This window comes from Calidris pugnax, unplaced genomic scaffold (assembly GCF_001431845.1).
Source record: "Calidris pugnax isolate Ruff unplaced genomic scaffold, ASM143184v1 scaffold58, whole genome shotgun sequence".
NCBI classification, from domain to species: domain Eukaryota; kingdom Metazoa; phylum Chordata; class Aves; order Charadriiformes; family Scolopacidae; genus Calidris; species Calidris pugnax.
Window position 1 is genome coordinate 929,244 of NW_015090868.1, and position 22,524 is coordinate 951,767.

Sequence of the window (22,524 nt, forward strand, 5' to 3'; positions counted from 1 at the left end):
GTAATTTCAGTTTTGGATTAAATCATCTCTGCTAACCTGTTATGATTAAATTTTATTTCATTTGGTTATGAGTGTACTTCACATTGCCTATCGCAGTCTCCTTCTCTAAATTAGGCACATTTCCTTTAAGCAGAGGGCAGGATTTAACTCCCAGAGCAACTTCCAAACCCATTCCCAAACACTAGCTGTTGCTACAGAACAGAGTGGGGTTGCACATTCCACACCATTCTTTTCATCTCTACAATTAAGATGGAGATTTGGTATTTCAGGGTACCTTTTCCAGACAGAACATGTAAATGACACAGCTGTTCTATCATCATCTTTTCTTCTCTTCTCTCCTCAATAAGAGGGATTTTAGTGTGTACATTTTGCAGAAAAAAAAAAATGCACTTTAAGGGACAAATTGCTACTCTGTCATTAAAGATACACAAACTAGTGCACAAATAACAAGTAGATGTGAAGTGCTGTTTTCCCCAAGTCATAAAGGAACATAACCTACTGAAAGACAATTTAATGGAGGGAGGAGAAAGGAAAGGTGAGAGACAAAGGAAAGAAACTCCTGAAGCTGTTTTAAAAAATGAAAAAAGAAGAATTGACTCCACAGGGTGAGCAGCTACAAAATCCACAGTTGGATAAGAACAAGCTATCTACAGCTGCCTTTATTGCTTTAGACTTCTCTTCTTCCTCATGAAATATGCTGCACTGCTCCACCAGTTAAGAGTTCCTTTACTTTGAAACTCATCGGTATTAAAGAGTTACAGCCTGTGTCTGGACCTGGCACAGAACCTCTTTTTCAGTCCTTGAGCTCTTGCCCAAATAAAACAAATGCAGTTAACAACAGTAAGCTTAAGTAACTGCGCATAAGAAGTCCTCTCATTTTTATATAATTCCAATGTTTGAGCACAAGTCCAACAAGGGGGATTAAAATTTATTATTTACTAGCACAGTATTTCAGCATTTGGGATGCAGCAGTTCCCAGTTCTCTCTTCAAACAATTGCACTCAGTACACATTTCATGGATGCCTGTAGACACTAGCAAGCCTTTTGCCCCATTCAACGTGCCATTTTGCAGCAATCATAAACTCCTTTTTCCACCCCCAAAGCCTTTATCTCAACTTCTCCTGTGTTTCTCTCATGTGCAATAGTTTAATAGTGGATCTGTGACCTAAATGTCTCTAAGGTTCGGGATTAAATGTGTCTGTCAAGTTGAACATCAACCAGCTGTACGCCCTTCCAGCAATGGAAGTGACCCAAGTGTCAGGTGGCATCAGCACAAATGCAGCCGGCAGGCAGAGGGAAGTGGTGATGGCCCTTTATTTAGTATTTTTGAGACAGCAGCTGGAGTACAAAGTTTTGGGCTCCACAGTGCAAGACTCACTACAGCAGGTCCAGAGATGGGTCACTACAATGGTTTTGGGGGATAGAGAAAATTATGCACAAGTAACGGTTTGTTCAATCTCGAGAAATGAAAGCATGGAGGGGAGCTACTTACTCTCTCCACAGACCTAACGAGTGATACAGAAAAGACTGAATCAGACTTCTTGGAGATGCACAGTGAGAGTACAAGAAGCAATGGTCACACTCTGCAGCAAGTGAAAAATCAATCCGTACATGAAGGAGAACATCTTCGCCCCCAATTAAGACTGGTGCAGGGTACCCAGACTGCCCATGGAATTGCCATCCTTGGATATATTAAAAATTCAGCTGAACAAAGTCAAACAAATCTAGTCTAACTTCAACTACAGGAACCTGTATGTGCCAGGTCCAGACACAGGCTGTAACTCTTTAATACCAATGAGTTTCAAAGTAAAGGAACTCTTAACTGGTGAAGCAGTGCAGCATAGTTCATAAAGAAGGAGAAAAGTCTAAAGCGATAAAGGCAGCTGTAAATCTTTTAGCTGCTTGGTCGATTGAGTCAAGAACCTGTATGTGGTAGACTGAAAAAGAAGGGATGGAGGATAAATTGCAGAATATGCACATGGACATCACACCTCACATAGTTCCAGTTATTCTAAAGTATGTTTGTTTTCTCTGCTGAGCAACTGTTTTGCGCTTTCAGGGATGCTACTCTGTGTATCAGCAGGTGAGACTGAAAAAATGAAGTGGCACACCACTTTTTTGAATCCAGTATCCAACTTGAAAGAAGCATAATGATCAGGATAAAGATGGCTCCTCATCTGGTGATGCTTCTAAGCAATGCTACACACAGAAGTGCTATCACTGATGAAAAAAAAAAAACCTTCTGCTCATGAACATCTCTCCACCTCAGTTTTTTTGTAACATCTCCTGAAAAACAGGGAACTTCCTTGGCAAGAACATCAGTATCCTTCACCCTTTCTGTTACATCTAATGAGTTACAGAGACGACCTGAAAAGTTTAGTAGCTTAATAAAAACAGCAGAAGGCTACGTACTCTTTGCATATCTGCAGCCTGAAGCAGCATCTCTGTCCTGGACTGGCAAAATGCAGTAACTATCAAAAGATGGGATCTATTTAGTTAGGTGAACACTCTGATCATACTCAAAGGGTTGAAACCCTGCCCTTCATCCTGGTGTAACACTGGAAGGCGAAACATCCGTAATATCAACTTTTTTCTACAGTTCTCAATGTGGCAACGACTATTCAGAAAGACCACCTCCATCACAAGTTATCAGGGGAAACCCTAACCCCACCATACTCAAAGAGTGTTCCCTGGGAATGCAAAGGTCTATACAGAAGCCCTTCCCAAATAGGAATGTATCCAAAACTTTCAGAAACACTTCAAACTCTTCAAACACATTTAGCACTCTGAGAAGCAAAAAGCCTTCCTGCCTCCGGGGGCGAGTGATGCAACAGAACATCTGCTATATGGACCATCACTGGGATTGGGAACATTTGCTTCAGGTCAAGACTACGCTTTTAGTTGCACTATAGGGAGAAATCAGGAACTCAGTATTGCAACAGGCTGGAAAAAACCAAATCTGCTTGGCTAGATAGCCCCACGCTGCAGGACTCCTGCTACTTCTGATGAGGCAAAGAGCACACTAATTTAACTCAGGAATGGCCTGCTCAGGATCCGGGCTGCACAGTGGAAGGATTTCAGGTCTCAGAGACAAGCAGCATCCCCTCTCCTTAGAAAAATGCCCTGAGAACACTAGTGAGCCCTTGGGACAGCACAGTGAGACCCACTGTCAGGAATTCGGGGCTCTTCGGGCTAAGTCAGGCCTGTCTCAGCCGAGTTGGTACGGGAAGCCTTCTGCTCCATCAGAATGCCCAGAAGGACACTTTGGCTGCTGCCTCACTAATTCTGCATTATGCTCTCCCACTGGGTTCGGAGACCAGGTGAACAGGCCACAGAGAAATGTAGATAAACATCCCAACAACCAGTCTACAATATCATCTTGGCCAGCGTAGCCGGGGGCCACAGCATCTCCCAAGCCTGGCTGTTATCTGGGTACCCATCACCGACCCAGAGAGGTGCAGCAGGAGGGGTTCGCACGCCCCATCGACCCCTTTGAGCCCTGCAATGCTCATCTGCCTTCTCCTCCTTCGGAAGCACCCCAAACCCAGACTGACACCCTCTCACAACTTTTCTCTATCACAGAATTGTCCTAATGTCTGGCCAGGATGGATTTTAGGTATCTGAGATCAGACTTGATTTATCTGGAAAAATATGTATGTACTTATCTACTTTATTACAGCTCATTTTCTTAGCTGGCAGCTTTTATCCCTGAAGTTTATTCCAGGAATTGATAGCATTGAATCCTGAATATTACTACATAGATCTTGTCAAGAATAAATAGCATGTTAAATACCATACAGTCCAGTAAAACTTTTCAGTAAAAACCACATTTTATATTCTTTATGTTTTATATGAGGTATTCATTCTTCCTGCCCACTTTAAGGTACTTTTCTAACTCAAAATGTCATTACCATCTCTCCAGGCTAAAATTTCATGATCTTCCCATTTTCACTGAAACAATTAGAGTTCGATTCAATGCATGCAAACAGCCCATCTGAAAAAATTACAGTTCTTCTCTTTACTTCACAAAGTAAAGGAGTATTTTAAAGGCATGCAAGTGGCATCACTAATTTTGCAGTGAGCTTGATTTTTAAAACTGCATTTGTACAGTTCAAATGGAAAGAAACCAAAAAGCTTTTCTTCTGCTAACAAGGGCTCGTGTAACAGCACACTGCACTTTGTTGCTGTTACTACACCAGTGTTTCGACTTCCATCAGTCTCCATGCCAGTAAAAAGACACAATAAAGGAATTCAGACCCGATCGAGGTTTACTGTGCTCTTTTCAAACAGAAGAGCAAGGGTGTTTCTAAAGCCACAAAAGAACATTTGTAGCAAAGTTTTTACCGCTGCCAAATGCTATGCTAATAGCAAAGCTTTCAACAAGAGATTCATGGGCTGCCACGTTCAGAAGATGATTAAGATATGCATCAGGCCTATGAAGAACGGAACGGGAAGTAGAGGAATGGAAAAACCAGCAACCTTTCCGCTGTGCTGTGAGTCGGGCTGCTGCCTCACAGCAGAGCTCCTTATACTCACTTGCTTTAAGAGCTGAGCAGAAGTCATCCCTTTCCAGTATGTACAATCTCAAGTTTAGCACGATGCTATAAATCTCACCAAAAAGTTATTCCAATGATCACCTAAACTGCCTTCCAAAGAGCTTTTCAAAAGGAGACATAATTCTTTAAATAAAATAAATTCCTTTAGATGCCAGCATTGCTGTTATGCCAAAATAATTTACATCTCCACATTTACACCTACACGATGGGATACCTGACCAGACATCGACAAATGTTTACCTTCCTCCAAATACTCATCAGCATTCACTTGGGCATCCCAAACACAAATGCAATTGACTCAGAGGCAAAATGGAGCTGATGTAGTTCCTAAAAAGCATTTTGTTGGTTTGGTTCTATTTTTTTTGTTTGTTGTTTTTTTTTAAAGTATGTGCATACATGGAATATTTGATCCTCTTTATTTAGAATTGGGCTGCCCACAAAAGACAGCTCCACCTGCTTACATGCAAACACATTGTTTTGGGATATGTATCTAGCTGAACTGACTAATGCAAAACGTAGAATTAACTGCTATGTTAGTAACATGGCTTCAGTGCGTTTGAGCCCCTTCTTTACAGGATGCTATAATGTCAGCATGGCCACAGTAAGCAATACCAAACAAATACTCCCCAAAAGTCAATACCAACAGCGTTACTGAACTCCACAGGAAATTACATCTTCAAAACCCGTATATCCATGTTATGTATTTATGGATGGAACGGATTAAACAATAAGTAACCGGAATGTAGGACACGAAAAGCCTTTAGGCTGGCTGGAATTCTGCACCATGCTTTGCCTGCCTTCTCCAAAGCTGACTTCAGAAAAAATCAAATATACCACAGAGCTGTACAGCCCAGGTTTTGTTTTATTAGGAAAGGGCAAAATATCTCCACAGCTTTGTGTTCTAGTTGGTTTTATGTACCATCGCTTGGCACTTTGTCTCCCTTTGTGATGAAGTTTCCTAAGACTTGCAATTCTTCTTTAAAAAAGAAACAGGATTTTAAAATGCTTGCACTTAACCATTCTGAGCAGCTTACTAGCCCCTGTCACTCACTGAAGTTTGTAATGACAATGTAATTCTTTCACTCAAAGTGAAATGACAGATAAAAACCACACTTTCTTCAGACAAATGGAATTTAAAAAAAAAAGAAAAACACACAAGTCTTCCTTGCAGATGATATAACACCCTTTAATGGCTCACGTGGAAACCTGAGTATGAGACAGCTATAGCAAAAGAAGAGAATCCTGCTCTATTTACAAATGTCATGGAGATGGTCTTAGATTTGAAACTGGGTTTGCTCCAACAATCCATCCACAAAAACTTTCAACAAAATGTTGCCAGCTCTGCTCATCCTGTCTCCAACAACCTTCTTTCTACACTTGAACCCTTCAGAAACAGTCAATAGGGCTTCCAGACATGCCCGGTGCCACTTTCCTTGATGCAACTAATAAAATGAATATGCAAATCAAGAGCACTGGAAAGCAGTGCTCCAGTATACTCAGCTCAAACAATGTGGCCAAAATTGCTGATTTACTTTATTTCTAGTTTTTCTCCTTCCTCAGAACTCCTCTCCTCTCTCCACTCCTGCTGATTTCAATGGGAGTGGATGGAGTTCCCAATGGCCTTTGTGGGTGTTGGGGAGAAGACGTGCCTACACACAGTTCTCTTAGTCTCCTTTCCTCTCAGGAGGAGGGGGACACATTCAGAAGGTATCAGAAAGCAAAATCTTGAGCTGTGTGTCCCACCAAAAGCATCGGAGCTCCTGCCACATGCAGGCAGGCAGAGAAAGAGGAAAGCTGGGTGTCAGGCACATCGCTTGCAGGGGAAACGTGGACAAGCACACGCAGACCTCCAAGCAACAAGCAGCCTTTCAAAGCTCAGAAAGCAACAGAATTTATTTTCTTTGCACTCAAAAACACAGAAACAGGATGGGATTGAGTTTCTCTTTGCTGCACAGGGCTCCCGTGCTGCCCGTGTCCCACGTGATGCAGTTCTTCAGGCAGGTGGCCACTGCAGGAGGGCTCAGCTACACCAAATGGAATTCAAAGCTTTGCTTTCAAATGTAATTCACTCCTTATTTCCAGGGGGGAAAAAAAGCAAAAAAAAAAGTAGTAGTAAGGAAAACACTCTTACCATCTGACACAGCTGGTCTTAGTAAAGAGAGTAAGAGGCAACTTTCATGCTAGAAAAACTCTCTGACATTTAATATTAGGGCCATAAAAAACTCAAAAAAATACCCTAAGTGTTGGGAAAAATCAGTGTGCAATCCACCAAGGCTTTCTATTACAGGCAGAACCTGAGGTTGAATCATAAAAACTGAAGTCTAAGCAGAGTGAAAGCATTTCCCTTCTCTCCAGCCAGTGTTGCCTCGTATCACAGCGCAGTGGAAGGAGCCTTTCAACTAAACACAGTAATCGGGACCAGAACAGGCCACTACAGTTTTTCCTTCTCAGCAAGAGCAGCCATGGATAAACACCTCAATTTCCAGCTTTCCTACAGAGAACTAAGATATTCTGTAGCACAATGAATGAGAGCAATGAATGCTCCAAAAATGCAGATCTGTTCTAAAAAGTCATTAATGAATATGTGTCATTGGCCAATACGACATCTGGGCCTGAATTTCGGGTTGTCTGCATTTAAGCTCAATAAGAGTTTTGATTTTGGTGAGTGCAGTGCTCTCCTTTCCTTGTTTTTCATTTTATCCCTGTTCATCATTTACAACACTGCCTTGAATTTTGTTTCACCTTTTGAAGTTCAACTACAAAGTTAACAACTGACTACGATTCTAGTGCAAGATAAATAGATAATTCACAAAATAAATAACAGACTTCCAGAAACTTTAGTAAATGACAGCTACACTTCAACAAAAATCAAGTCTCAAGAACTCCAGTGTCAGAAATTTGATTCACCATCAACTCTTAAATGTTTCTACACAGCACTATGTTGGCCCCACGTATGTCAGACATTTAGGCTGCCATCAGTAAGTGTCAACTAATATGATTAAGAACCAGGTTATCACGGGCTTCACTGGATACCATGGGAAGGGGACACAAAGGCCGATCCAATCATTCACACAAGGCAGCAAAGGTGGTAGATGGATTGTTACCTCTCAAAGACAGGAAGTAATTACTTTTAAAACAAAGCTGAATTTCAACATTAATAATTTTTTTTTAAACATATAATAGAAAAACAGTGGGAGCTTCTTAATGTTATTGCGGTGAATACTCTCACACACATTATCAGTGAAAGCTTAAACAAGATTTTATTATTTACTGTGCCTTACCCTCTTCAGACAAATTTGTAATAGCCCTTCCACAGCTGCTCCTTTTCCATTTCTTTAAAACATCTTAACAGCATTACTGTTGCAGAGATCTAGTATTTCTGATTAATAATCTACTGAATGCATGCTCTAGGTATTTGCAAAGACCATACAATATATGAAATGTTATAGATGTTAAGAGTTCATGAGTTGGCTGTACATCTAATTCTACAATATCTTGGCAGTTTACTCTGGAGTCCCAGATAAAAGCCTATTACTCTTATTCCATGGGGGCCTTTCTCTTGATGAAAAGCTCAGCATAAAATAGTCTTACAGTACATAAAAATGCTAAAAATTATTGTGGTACAGAACAATACCAGTTTTTATAAGCCCAACATTATATCAAATCTTGCATTTCACCGAGTATGGTATCTAGTGAGAATAAGGTTCCAAAAAAGCAATTTAAAGTCATTATGTTATAATCTGTATCTCTAATATTTTAAAGAAATTGGGTTTAAAGAATACCCAGACATGGTTTTCAGCTTAAACTCTTGAGCCAGGCAGCCTTACTTCACATAAACTTCACTACCTATGTAATGTAATCACTACCTGTATAATGCGATCATACGCAAGATCTGCACAACTTCCATCAGATCAGCTGCTATTTACAACGCCTGCTTTCAGGACACAAATCCTGCTGAATACCCAAATTCTCATGCTTTGCAGAATAAAGACAAGCAGCATTGCTAACCAGTTGCATGCCTTTAAAATCCTCCTTCACTTCAAGAACTCCATTGCTTCACAACCACTCTCAGTCTTTTTAAGGTGGTTGTGTTTAGAAGACAACGCTTGCCTCTTACTTATATACCACAAATATCCTGTGGTAGCCACGGTGCTCACCCAAAATCTGTCGACAAGGATGGGGATGAGTTTTGTGCAAGAGGGCTAAGTGGAAGAAGAGAAGCTGACATCACCTTTCACATTTCCACACCGTAGGGAAGGGTATGTCCTATGCCACTCACCCATGCTCATCTTGATAGGTAAATTTTCTCTGCTCGCAGCCTCCACAAGGTGTCTCCTCGCCTCCATCACAGCTTCCTTTTGTTTGAGGTTCATGAAAGACTCCCAGAGAGCTTTGGCAGCTGGATCACTATAAGAAAATGACAGGGTTACACTAAACATTGCTTGAATAATGGAGTAAGCTTAAGACAACATTTATATTTTAAGATGAGGGCTTCTACTTAGTAACTCCTCTGAGGTAGGCAGGATACGAGCGAAAATAAAGTGATACAAAAGCTTGGTTTTTCTTAGGGGAAGAGTTGCTACAGCTTCACAGAAAAATAATTTAGAATTTTTTGCTACTAATTATAAATCCTTAGAATTCACATATGACAAATAAGCATGTCAGCCTCAAAGTAACCACTACTGTTGGACCATGGGAATATCAGAAACAGTCCAAACTTCTTCAGTTACCAAAAAGCTATGGAAAAGATGGGCTCTAAACTCCCCATCAGATTTTAAATCCCAAAGCCAATACTCCCAACACTGAAGGCCATTGGTACGATTTGATGAACTACTGTCACTTTGGGTTTCATGGATTCTCCTTACATGAAAAGAATAATCTGTAGCAGAATGTAACTGTCCTTATGGTTTCTGTGTTTACAGATTTCCTTTTTATTGTTGCTGTTGCTAAGCATAAATCAGGAATTTCTGTGGCTCATCTGCACTCAGTTCCCTGTCAGTCTTCTCTCTCCTCCAGGACACTGCATTTGTTGGTGTCCTCAATGAATTCAGTGTTTTCTCAGTAGGGAGTGGGGGGCAGGAGAAGGGAGGAAAACCCTCGCCTGGGGCTAAAGCCACACATCGGGATTAACTGTCTTGGATTTTGTTTTTATTTATTTTCTTTTTTAAACAGAAAGCTTCCCTCTGTTTTTTCCTCAGGAGACGTTTAACTCCTAAATACGTTTGGATGTCATTTCCAACGTGCTTATAAACATGCCAAAACAAGCTTTGTTTCATGGAAAATAAAAAAACCCCAACAATTCATTTGATACTGGCTACAGAGCAGCTGTGCTTACGCTCTGCTGCGACGGCAGGGCTGTACCGAGCAAATCTGTGCTCTCCCCCAAACCAGGTAAGAGGATCGCCAAGCCCCACTCCTGTCATCCCAGGAACCCACATCCTCTGTCAGAGCCTGCGTGGGTGGAAGAAGGACCGTGGGAAGAAGGTTGAGTTACCCTCCTCTCTGAACAAACCACAAATGAATAGGACGAGCAAATTTCATCCTCTCGCCATGCTTTGAGAAAGGAAAAAAATCAGATGAGCTGACACCGTCTTTCCATTTCTCCTTCACGTAGTGCAACTTGACCTTCCTCTAGTGAGGGAGGAAGCAGGAGGCAGCACATCCCAAAGCAGCCCCCTCTTCTCCATCACCAAGCATGACCCGAGCTCTGATGCCACGCACTGTTCAGGGGCAGCAGCTCCAAGGGGACTCCGCGCAAGAAAAAGCACGGCGATTTATAATGTATGATAGTGCAAGAAATAAAAAAGAGCTTTCTAGAACAACTAGATGCTTCGACACAATCTCCCTTCAGCAACAGATCCTTGGACATGCTGTTTTCACAGACTGTCTATCCAGTTGTCACAATTTAGTCCTGCCCACCCTGCACCACTTCTCAAACGCAGTTCAAACGCAGATCCCGTTCACATCCCATCCACAGGGAATGTCTCACTGTCATTTACAAGCACAACTGAGGTTTGGTTTGTGAGAGGCCACCACTTTGCTCGTTAACTAATCCCTTCCTAAAAACATGCAGCTCCAAGCGAAAATCTAGAGATCAGGAATCAGGCCTAAACCAGCAGGAAGCTAGTTTTAAAAATGCCCTTTTTTTTAATCTCTATTTGGAAGAAAACTCAAGCTTTTGTTTTCTGACATTTTAACCCATTCTCATTTTCCCAATTCTCTCCATCCCTATAAGTATGAGCAGAGATTCTCCCACAAACACAGACACCAGCAGCTAAGACTTGAAAACAAAGGAAAACAAACAACACAAGGAAGCTTAAATAAAAGGTTTTTGTAGTCTTTCTCACTCTTACGTTTCATAAAGATATTTAGCGAATAGTAAAGTGTGAAAAATTCATGCCAAAAGCATCTATAAGCCTCAGTAAAAGTCTGAATGTATGTGACAAGGTTGCACCATTTTTCTGCCCATTGTCCTTGCTGCTCTCCCCGTCCACCCCAAATGTTGATCCATCCTGTCAATTTAGACTGCAAGGTCTTTGAAAGCAACCTACACTATACTTGTATAATCACTACTACAAGTTCCTGTTTCAGCTGGTACTTCTACTTGCTACTAATCTAAATAATAAAAATCCTCAAAAAAAAACAGACTAGTTATTTTAAACTTTCAAATAAAAAGAAATAAGAATGAGTCATACTAATGTCTTAAAACAAAATGGCAATGAGGGAGGTTTGCTTTTCGGTTTGTAAACTCTTTCTTCCTCCTTTAGAACACAGTACATTTTCTTTAATCCCGAGGACCTAAGTTTGCATGATCCCCGAGGGTTGCTTTAGCACACCAAAAATAGCAGAAAGCAAAACAACTGTGGCGCAGCCTAAAAGCAGATGGAGGTCAACCACACTCCTGTACGCTTGGATCTCTGAGTTTCTGTAGACATTTTTCTTCCCACTGCTTTGCAGAATACCTATATATGATACCTAAACCACTAGAACAATATATTACAGGATGAGATCAATATATATTTATAGCTCACGTACATAGCCAACTGACTGGGTCAATCCACAGAAAGCAACAGTTCCTGTGTTCAGTCATTTTTTCGGAAATATAACAGGGGAAAAAGAGAGCAACAGAAGTACTTGTATGTTTTCTGCTGAAAACACTTTTCCCGGTCCCCCACTATTACACCCTCAGAGAAAAGCTGTTGCTTTGAACGATTGCCCAATGTTTAACTTCATCAATGGCAAGCCAGGAGCAGCTGCTGGGAATGGGTCAGTCGGAGGCAGCACAGGGCTCTGCTGTTGCCTCCTGCCTCATCTGAGAAGCGACCGCAACATTTTCCTTTTAGAGACTTCTAACACTCGGAAACAATATTATCTTATCTTCCCCTTTTGGTGAGACATTTGTCTGTGACTGCCTTCCAGCTCTTGTCGTGGTGCCCTTCCCCTCTCCTCTTTTTCCCATCTGCAGTTCCTCTGCTTTGGTCCAAATGCCCCAAATCTGATGACACCGGTGCTGTAATCAGTGATTTGTATGGGATCCAGTACCCCAATTCAAATTTCTCCTTCCTCTTGCATTCCTTGACTTCCCAGGGATTATTTATTGATTTTAGAAGTTATCTAGTGAACCGCTGCACTCTGAAAGTAGTTTTCTGAAATTAAGTAGATTTAAAAAAAAACCAAAACCAATAAATTATGGATTACAAAACCTTTAAATATATTATCTCAATCATCTTGCTGTGCTTAAGAAAAAATAAATGCTTTACAGTTACACTACAACACTGATCAGGAATGCTAAACCAAACTTCAAAATAAATGCCACAATAACAGGTAAATATCACAGTGCACACTTCTGTGCATCTCTATTCCAAAGTGTTTTGCAGGGCACAGCAAGCCTGAGAGAAGAGAGAACTAAAATTTTCTTAATGGCTTCTGCCATTAACCAGTTTCACCAACAAGCTTAGAGTTTCACTCACAGGTTTGGATACTCTGTCCCTTCCTGTCCCTAATCAATCAGCCATCTCAGAAAACAGAATATAATACAAACAAGTGTAGCAGTTACCTGCTAGACAAATTAGAAAGTTATTAAACAAAAACATTACATTAGGTCCAGAGATAAGGCTGAAGTCTTTGAAAAGCCCTGTCAGACACAGCTATACCACTCAAGATACATAAAGCAAAGATTTTGACAAACATCTAATAATTGCAAATTTCTCCATTCCCCTCATACATAAATCTTACTTTTTTGTAATGAGCCATTGTCTGTTCCAAAACTAATTAAAATTTAACTGCATATCATTTGGACTTTAAAACAACAACAAAAAAGATTATAAAGGAAGAGGGAAAAATCTAGACACCTAAAAGATGCGACTTCCCTACTTCTGGTATTTGCATGCCAAGTTTTCAAAGCTGAATCATGAAGACATAGAGGGGAAAAGGACCAAATCATCAGACCCATAATGTATACAAATCCTAAAATGAGATGTCAGCTGCCAACAGTGCCAGGAAACAGGTGCTGATGATTAGCAAATCAGAAAGAATGCAATGTTCTCTGCTGACCAAAGACAGCTTCAGGTGGTTCAAAGCAGCTGATTTGCAGCCTCCAGAGGCACTCTTTCTTTAATTAAAGATAGGAGAGATGGAAAAATAAAAATACAAATCAAGAATAGAACAAGTTAGCTGTGAAGTGGGTAACTAGCTGCCTTCCAAATGTACAATACCCAAAGGAGAGACCACTTAATGCAATCTGCTGTTCCCTGGTAGCAAGAAGCCATGGTGAAAAAGCAAAAACTTTGAGCAGGAGTAAGGGTGCAGTTTGTAAAGCAGCTCTTTGGGGATGGTGTACTCGCTTCAGCAACGCTCACTCACTTTGGGGTAACTGGTTCTCATTCCCATGGCACCCCTTTCAACTGTGCCAACACGTTCTGTGTGGGACTATGCATTGAGTCAGGTAGGAAAAAGTTGGTGATTTTTAAACACAGCTCGGATCCCTGAACTAATTTGCTTGATCTAGACATCTACAGGTCGATAATCAGATGCCTAACCTTGCATCTGTTAAAATAATTGTAATTTATTCTCTTCATCTGGTCTGGCCCAGTCCTGCAAGGGCAACACTGCCAAGGTTGTGTGACAGACAGAAAGTGGCCCCACCTGTGATCAGCTGTAGGCTTAGTCTCAGAGCTACTCATTTGGAATGCACTTGGGGAAAACAGGGGAGGCTGGTGTTACTGGGATGTCCTATTACCAAACTGGAAGTAGTAATCTGGAACTAGGTGAAATGAAGGACCAGTCAACAGAGAACAAACTCTCAGAGCAGATACAAACCTAAAGGCAAAGACAAAAACCCGGAGACACTCATTACCCTGCGGGGTCCAGTGTACAACACCATAATTTTAGACCTGGCTGAAATGATACGCCTCTTGCTCCATACCACCAGTACAGGAAGATATTTACTTCCTTTAATGCTCCAGGTCTTGTCTATTACTGATAAATTATTAAAATATGGTCTTCCACCTCACTAATGGAAGTGCAAAAGGTCAAGAAGCAATAAGCCCCTACGAGAAAACATGTCCAATCAATGACTAAGTGTTCCCCATTTCTTAACCCCTTTAGCATTTGTAGAATTAGTTTGGCAATGCATTTCTTCAATCAGCATGTATAATTAACCAGATGAAAACAAGTCAAACAGCATACCCTACTCACCAAAATTATCAGCCACATCTGTAGTCTCTGGCAAGCTATTGCAAATTATTTTAATATGATCTCATTACAAGTCAAGGAGGATAAAACTGAGATGTACATTATCTATTACTGGATTTTTGTCTGGACTGCTTTGCCTAACAGGACAAATTCAGGTCATCCTGTTTTCTGCTTATAAAACACTAGCATAACAAACTTTTTCTTTCAGTTACATGCAACCCTTGCCCTGTCCCCAGGCTTACTGAAAAACAGGTCAAGAGTCTCTTCCATAACCTTTTCAAAGGCCAAACTGAGAAGTCAGTCTCTGCATCCAGTTTCCTTCCCAGATCTCCTGTAGCTCAGATCACAAAAGAAAAAGATGACTTCGTGTAGCTTTGTTTTGGTTTTAAATTGCCTGGGTCAGGTGAAAGCCCTGCCTACAGCAGAAACAGCAAATAACCAGGTGGAGGCCATCATATGAGCAAGATGTCAAAGAAGGAAGAATAAGCAAATGTGGTTATTTCCACACCTGGCAAAGGACATGGGATTTCAAAGAGCAATCTGCTGACACAGACTCTAAATAAGCGACAGAAAACAACAGCGAGTGTGTTTCAAAAATTAACCAGCTGATAACAAACTAGTCATATTTTACTTTTGCAGACTAAAAAAAATTAATAAAAAAAAAACAAGGGAAATTGTGATAGTCTCAACATGAGACAGATCCTGTGGTTATTGTATCAGCAAAACTTTCACATTATGTCTATATAGCTTTAGAGCTCAGCTGTGCCTGTATATTTTCATAAGAGGAAGGGAGGAGGGAAAATTTCAGTAAAGATTAAATTAGAGCTTTATTAATACCACAAAGCTGCCCAAAACCGAGTGACTATTAAAAAAAAAAAAAAAAGTGTGCTGCCAACCTATCTTTTTCAATAACTCACATTCATTTAAAGAAGACACAACATCCACACGAAGTTCACAGCACTCCAAAAAACAACACCAGGGTGGTTAGGAGATCGTTACCATGAAGGACAAATCCATTGCTGGAAATAACCATTCGAATACCGATAAACCAGAGAAAAGCATAAGCCTCTGATAAGATGCAATGATTTGGCTATAAGCCTGGACTGAGGGGCCACGTATGGAGAGACATCCTCCCTCCTCCAATTCCCCAGCTGTTTGGGACAGAGCGGAGGCTGCTCCGGATATAGTGTGCAGTCCTGGAGAGGCACAGCAGCCAACAAACAGGGGGGGACAGGGACAGCCAAGTCCCCAACTGCATCCCATCCCGCTGGAAAGAGCCAACAGTGACACGTGGAACTGCCTCCCCTGAACAGCCTCTGCTCCACGCTGCAGGGATGCTCTAGGGATGCTTTGGGGATGGGAAGAGCTGATCTCCACACCACCACGCTGCCCGCACACAGCTGGGCTCGGAGGAAGAAGCTGCTCTTCATTTCACCCTTCCAAAAGTGACCAAACGGCTCTAACATAACTCATCAAAAGTTCTGCCATATAGAAACAGCTATCAGTATTTCCAGGACTCCATTCTCCAGCAGCACGGTGTATTTGTGTGAATCCCAAGCGCATCCACTCGATGGGCTGGCCTATGTGTGCTCAACTGGAGATGCAGCAATACTTTCTTCAAAGAAAAACACAAAAACCCCCAAATGTTTATTTTCAGATAAATGCAAATTGCACATACCCAGAAGGGACTAACTTTAATTTTTAAGAGAGTAAAATGAAAAGTTTCTGAAGTTTTAAAACAGCTCTCAGCAGCGGACTGCAATTCTGCTGTTAGATGTTTTATATGGTTGGCAAATCTGCTCAGCCTAATTAAATGCTCCTCATAGACAGAAGGAACTTGAACTAAAAAGGTAAACAGAAAGCTAATGTCATCTTGGCATTGTGCTTAGAAAAAAACACAGAAAGAGCATTGGATAAAAATTGGTAAAAATATTGCAACATGGCAAACACAAGCAAATACTGCAACAAGCAAAACTTTAAAGAACAAGCTCTTTGCAGCCATTCAGATTAGAACATTATTCTCACATCCTCACTTAGATGTGTGTCAAAATGCCCTCCATGTATTGGTTTTTACGATCAGAACATGCAAATGGTACACACACACACACACAGAAAGTCTGACAGCCAACATTAAAGAACATAAATGTGTTCCTGAATAATTTAACGATTATTTCCCAGTTTCACTCCAAGCCCTCAAGCCACTTGGTGGGTGTAATCTGCTCTAGACTCAACTGTGGCTGTGTACTTTGGCACGGAGTCAAAACAGAGAGGTTATTGTTTGATTTATATGCCAAGAGCCTCTTAGATAAAGGGCTAATGGCAGGCTGATAGCTTCAGCCTTTGCATGTGGTGTTTATACAGACCCTTCTTTCCTCTCCCTCCTCTCTGCCTTACTCCAGGAAGGCTGTGTCACATCAAGATCTAGTTAATTAATTAAATGATACCAGCATAAGTTGATTGATCAAACAATTGATTCACTAAAGGTCACAGGGAGTGCTGTTAAAACCCAACTTTTCTGCCTCAACAACACATGAGGTTTTGAGATTTGCTTTTTTTTTTTTTACACTGGAAACAGCAGTTTTAGTATAATTATCATAGTACGAAAACTGAGGGAAGAAGCCATGAGAAGTTAATTTGTCAATTGAATTGCGCTGCAAAGTTCAGAAGGTATTTCAGTACTTCATTAGATACTGGAGCAAAAAATAAATCAAGTCCTACAACAGGAAGGGTTACATAAGAGAATTTTCTACATTGTTATTTCTGTAAACTATTGAGTTTTCCCAAAAAGAAAACTAGAGGCCTTGCCTATGTGAAATACTTTGCTATTTACTATGTCCAAAAAAGGGAGTATTTCCTAGTATATAAAAGTTTCTGTATTGTTAAAATACTCCTATATGAAACATAGTCCTATATGGCTAAATTATTATTTATTAGGTGTTAGCAAACTTCATTATCAAATTATACAATTAGATTACGTTTCTACAAGACACAAACACCATAAATTTTTAATTAAAAATACCTCTCATTTTAAAGATACAGAGAAAAATTATTAAAAGTAGACTGGCTTCTTAACAGCCTTTTGCCACCAATTCATTTTAAGACACTTAATTTTAAACAGCAGACAGATAAAACAGAAGCTGCCAGGCATTTTAAAAGAAGTTCTGAGATAATATTCAAGGTCTTGCAAATCAGCTTGCAGCCAGCAAGGCTAAAGCCTATGAGCAAAAATGGGAGCTGATGATCAGCCACAAAGTTTTACAATAGATTCTCCTCCAGACTAATTGAAATATTTGCAAGTGTTAGAAGTAACGCATTTTTATCATTTTATTGGTCAGTTCACTGCATGTTTTCCAATATACAGTTACGCACACCAAGAAAGTATAGCATTAATTGGACTAATACAGTAGACTTGTTCAGGACAAGAGGAAATGGGCACAAATGTGAACTTAGGAAGTTCCATCTCAGCATGAGGAGGAACTTCTTTCCTGTGAGGGTGGCAGAGCACTGGAACAGGCTGCCCAGGGAGGTGGCAGAGTCTCCTTCTCTGGAGATATTCAAAACCCACCTGGGCAAGATTCTGTGCACCCTGCTCTGGCAGGGGGGTTGGACTAGATGATCTCCAGAGGTCCCTTCCAACCCCATGTGATTCTGTGATAAGATGACAGTTTGCCACTAGAAGTCAAAAATTCCATAACATTTTGCCTCTTCTCCCCTGTTTTCACTTTAGCATGTATCCACTTGTGCCAATAGTGCTGATCCAGCATGCAGGAACACTTTGCAAACTAAACTGGGAAGCAGAGAACGTGCTTTGCCTGGTCCTCAACAGTCAGGGGGGTGCTGCCAGGCAGCTCCATGGGATACAGCCCAGCTTTGCCTTCGTTACTGGTTTCACACACAGCTGACTCAATGGGGATGTAAAACAAACAGGGGTTACACTTTTTAAAAGCTCCGTCTCACAAAGGAAGAGCACATTGTCTAGCTCACCAGGAGAAAGATGGTTAGAACATAGCAGTCAGAGGAGGGGCAGTTATTATATGTAAGTTATTATATTCAAGCTATTCTATTTAGCTTCACAAAGGCCCACCTACAGATACCAACACTTCAGGGCAATGCTGTACACCCAGTCGAGTTAACTTTAATTTTGCAGTCATTTTCCGGTGCAGGATGGTAAAACAGGCTGTTAATTACCATTAGGAGAAGAGAAAATAAGATTCACCAAACACAACCAATGACTAAGACCAACAGGAAAAGGAAAATATTCTTTGAATTTATTACTGAGCAGCACGAGAGAATAAGTTTTGGTTCATCTTACATAGAAGCACGCAAAGAAGCATAAGACAGGATTTTCACAGACATAACAGCAAAAGTCTAAAAAATGCTAAGAATACACAAAATCACAAGCTCATTTCAGACAGACATGAATTGTGAAAGAATTATCTCAAAACAGCTTTTAAAACAACATCGTTATTTTAAGTTGCAAAACCACTATGTTTCGTATAAACTATTGTGTTCCAATAAAACCATGACCACTATACGCCAAACCAGGAAGAAAAATGCTCCCTGTTATCAGTGGAGCATGGGAGAACTTAAAAACAAACAATTCAGGAGGTTCTTATAAACACAACCAACACAGCAACCCCAACCTGCCCCACAACCGCTCTGGTCACCTCTAGCTCTTTGCTTGGGGCTGAACTCCTTTCCCCGCCTTCACAGATGATGGACAGTAAATCAGACTCTTAAAATTTGACATATTTTTGGTCCCACAGGTGAACCGAATTACAATAAAATTTAAGAATTAATTATTAAAAGATTGGCAAGAAATCACCTCCCATCAGGAATTAATTATAAAGAGGGGAAAAACTCCTCCCAACAAAAGTGAACGGTAACACAGCATTCTATGTTCTGCCCTGGGTTTTTCTTTTCCTATTTTTTTATTTTTTTTTAATAAAAGAGGAACTTTACTTTTCTGGCTCATTCATAGATCTACTTTACAGATGGCCGTACTTACAAAATAGAGTATGTACACAAGCCTAATGACTGTGGTCAACCACCATCTGAAGCAGGTTCGTCACTTGCCAAACCCACCGTCTTAAGTTTTATCAAACATTTCCTCAAGCCAAGCATCATGTAAACTTGTAAGGACAAGCATCTTAACCACAGTCCTGCTTCATGTTGATCTAAATACAGACGTATTTTTATATATATCTGCACGCTACGATACACATACAAGAAGAAGTTTTTTTGGCTTCAGAAAGCCAAAACGTTGAACATATCCTTCAGGACCCAGAACAACTGTCCCATGTGCTAATGACCACATGCGTGAGACAACGCAGCTGCCCACGGAATGATGTTTTTAAAAAGCAATGCAACTCCACTCACTGCCGCTCCCAGTATCAAAGAGGAATAGTGTAAACCAATGACACCAGTGCGCATTAAACCAAAATAGCAAAATAATTCAAGATAGCAGAAAAGTAATCTGTGGACCGTATTTTACCAGAACAAAAGTCAGCACAAACTCATGCACACACACACACTGTATCTGAAAAGAAAATTAATTTATAAATCCTCTTACTCTATTCCATGTGCAGAGACTAGTAATACAGAATTTCTGTACTAGCTTAATATTAGAATGGTTGCTTAGTGAAAAACTTCTTAGAAAACATTCAGAGCTTCTTTCTGCAATAAAATTTACTATATATATTATTTGAACTGATCTGGTCACATTGAATAATCATTTAGACAGCATTTCTGCAGTATTTCATCTGATTATAGACAGCCAATATAACATTTTCCTGTGCTAAAAACTAAACTGCACAGTCTAATAAATAGTTTGGGGAGCTATGGGTTCTCATCACCTTTGTGTTCTGTTTATTTTAGCTGTTCCCAAGATCATTAATATCCACTTGAACCTGTAAACTTCAAGGTCAACCAAAGGTGAAACATAAGGAAGCAATATAATATGGCATATTCAACTGGATTATATGCTGTGAAACATTAAGGCAGTTTCCTTACACTATGCTTTCTTTTCTTCTTTCTAAGTAATAGCTGAGATAAGAAGATAAACTCCATATTGAGCCACATTTTTCAATTTGCAAAATTTACAGAATGACTATTAATTCTTTTATAGAGTAATTTTTAAATTTACCAACTGTGGCTTTCTAGAAAATGCTATGTAATCAGAACAAAGCAAGTAGAAAAATATTCATTGAACATTCCATAGGTGGAATAAAAATATACCCCTAAAATTACAATATTGTATAAACGTCTTACCACTGCCACAATCAATATAAACCCCCTAACCTAAGTCCACATTGACTGTTGTTGTAAACCTCCAGCAGTGATGTGTTATATTACATGTCTAAGCTTGTGACCAGCAGCCCTGAAAACAGATGAAAGCCTTACAAATACAGTGGGCCTCAAGACCAAGAGGGGGCTGCTTGTGGATCAAACATCACACAAAATCTCTGCAACTCTTGGACTAACTTACCTCTCACAGTTATCCTTCTGCAGATGACCCATGCCAACGCTAAAAAAAAAGCTGTGTTTGCAAATAAACCAGATCTATTTGTGACATCAGGGGGGAAAATAGATATAAATCCTTATCCCCTACATGTGCTATGACATCCAAGTGCAATACATCAAAATCTGTAAAATAAACTGAGCAAGCAGAAAAGGCTGACATTGCAGTGAGAAACTACTTAGATCAGGATTCTTCATCTTGTCCAAACCACCCTGTGAAAAGGAGAACTAGTACTTAATTCCATAACACCTTGTTGTCTGCAAATTACAAAATTATTAAAACTCTGAATTGAGTTACTGACCAGAACACCAATGCTCCCATTCACTTTGGAAAATTTTAATTTAAATATAAATATGCTCAGCCTCAAGAAAAGAAGCCTTAAGGGAGACCTTATTGCCATGTTCCAGTAGTCCAAACCACCCTGTGAAAAGGAGAACTAGTACTTAATTCCATAACACCTTGTTGTCTGCAAATTACAAAATTATTAAAACTCTGAATTGAGTTACTGACCAGAACACCAATGCTCCCATTCACTTTGGAAAATTTTAATTTAAATATAAATATGCTCAGCCTCAAGAAAAGAAGCCTTAAGGGAGACCTTATTGCCATGTTCCAGTATTTAAAGGGTGGCTACAAAGAAGATGGAGACTCTCTTTTTACAAGGAGTCACATGGAAAAGTCAAGGGGTGATGGGTACAAGTTACTCCTGGGGAGATTCCCAGTGGACACAAGAAGGAAATTTTTCACAAAGAACAATCTGCAATTGCAATAATCTCCCCAGTGAAGCAGTGGATTCCCCAGCATTGGACACTTTTAAGATTCAGCTGGACAGGAATATGGGCCATCTTGTCTACACCGTGCTTTTGCCAAGAAAGGTTGGATCAGATGACCCTTGAGGTCCCTTCCAACTTGAAATTCTATGATAAGAGAGTAATGCACACATACTGGAAGTCATGTAAGCAAACAGACTCAACTTTCCAATTTCATTGGGTGATACTGCCACAAGATTATTTCTTCAGCAGCTATCAAATGTTTTGTCGGGAAGAGAGCTCCTATAAACAAGGCTGCTCCTGCTGAACTACTGGAACAGCACAAATGTGAAAAGGCTGGCAGAGGACCAGGCTCTCCCTAAGTACATTTCTGAAGCCAGCTCTGTGCACATTCTACAAAACAGGCTGCCAGTGATGTTTCACACCATTATGTGACTACTGTGCAAACTGCAGCATTAGCTTTCTGACAAAAAAACATACTGGAAGGCAAGTCTCAAGGAAACAACAGCAGTTGGAGAAAGTAAGGGGTGTAGAAGAAGGAACCCCTGCAGAGCTGGTGCTGCTCACTGGGCTGAAGCCTGAGTAAAAGGGAAGCATTAGTCATGCAAACAGCCCCGAAACAGAAGCCATGCCTGGCAATTGGACCAACAAGAAACAGATCATCATCTTCGCCTGAAGTCCTTTTATGACAGTTACTTATCAACTTCAAGAACCTCTGAAGTCTATAATCTTGCAAGATTATTATCCTGGAACCGAATGCCTCTGGTTGTCTTAAAATATATGAATTTCAGTGTGTCTCTTTCATAACTTGGATTATCTCAAAAACTTTACTGAAAGTCGAGTGTACCAATAAAACAGGGATTTTATTAATCTTTTTTAAGGATTCTTCTTTTTGATCTACAGCAAGGGTACTTACTGTACGATCAAACCCACAAGGTTAGATCATTTTAACCCGTTCTGCTAACACCCTATGCAGAGAGAGCTG

General features: G+C 40.3%; 1 protein-coding gene across 1 annotated transcript in view; it reads right to left on the reverse strand.

Annotated features, from left to right (window-relative positions):
* SCFD2 (sec1 family domain containing 2) overlaps positions 1-22,524 on the reverse strand; it is a 192,426-nt gene that overhangs the window by 147,301 nt on the left and 22,601 nt on the right. The window contains exon 3 of the mRNA XM_014945616.1: positions 8,836-8,963. Coding sequence (XP_014801102.1) covers positions 8,836-8,963 — 128 coding nt within the window. The remainder of the gene's footprint in view (positions 1-8,835; positions 8,964-22,524) is intronic.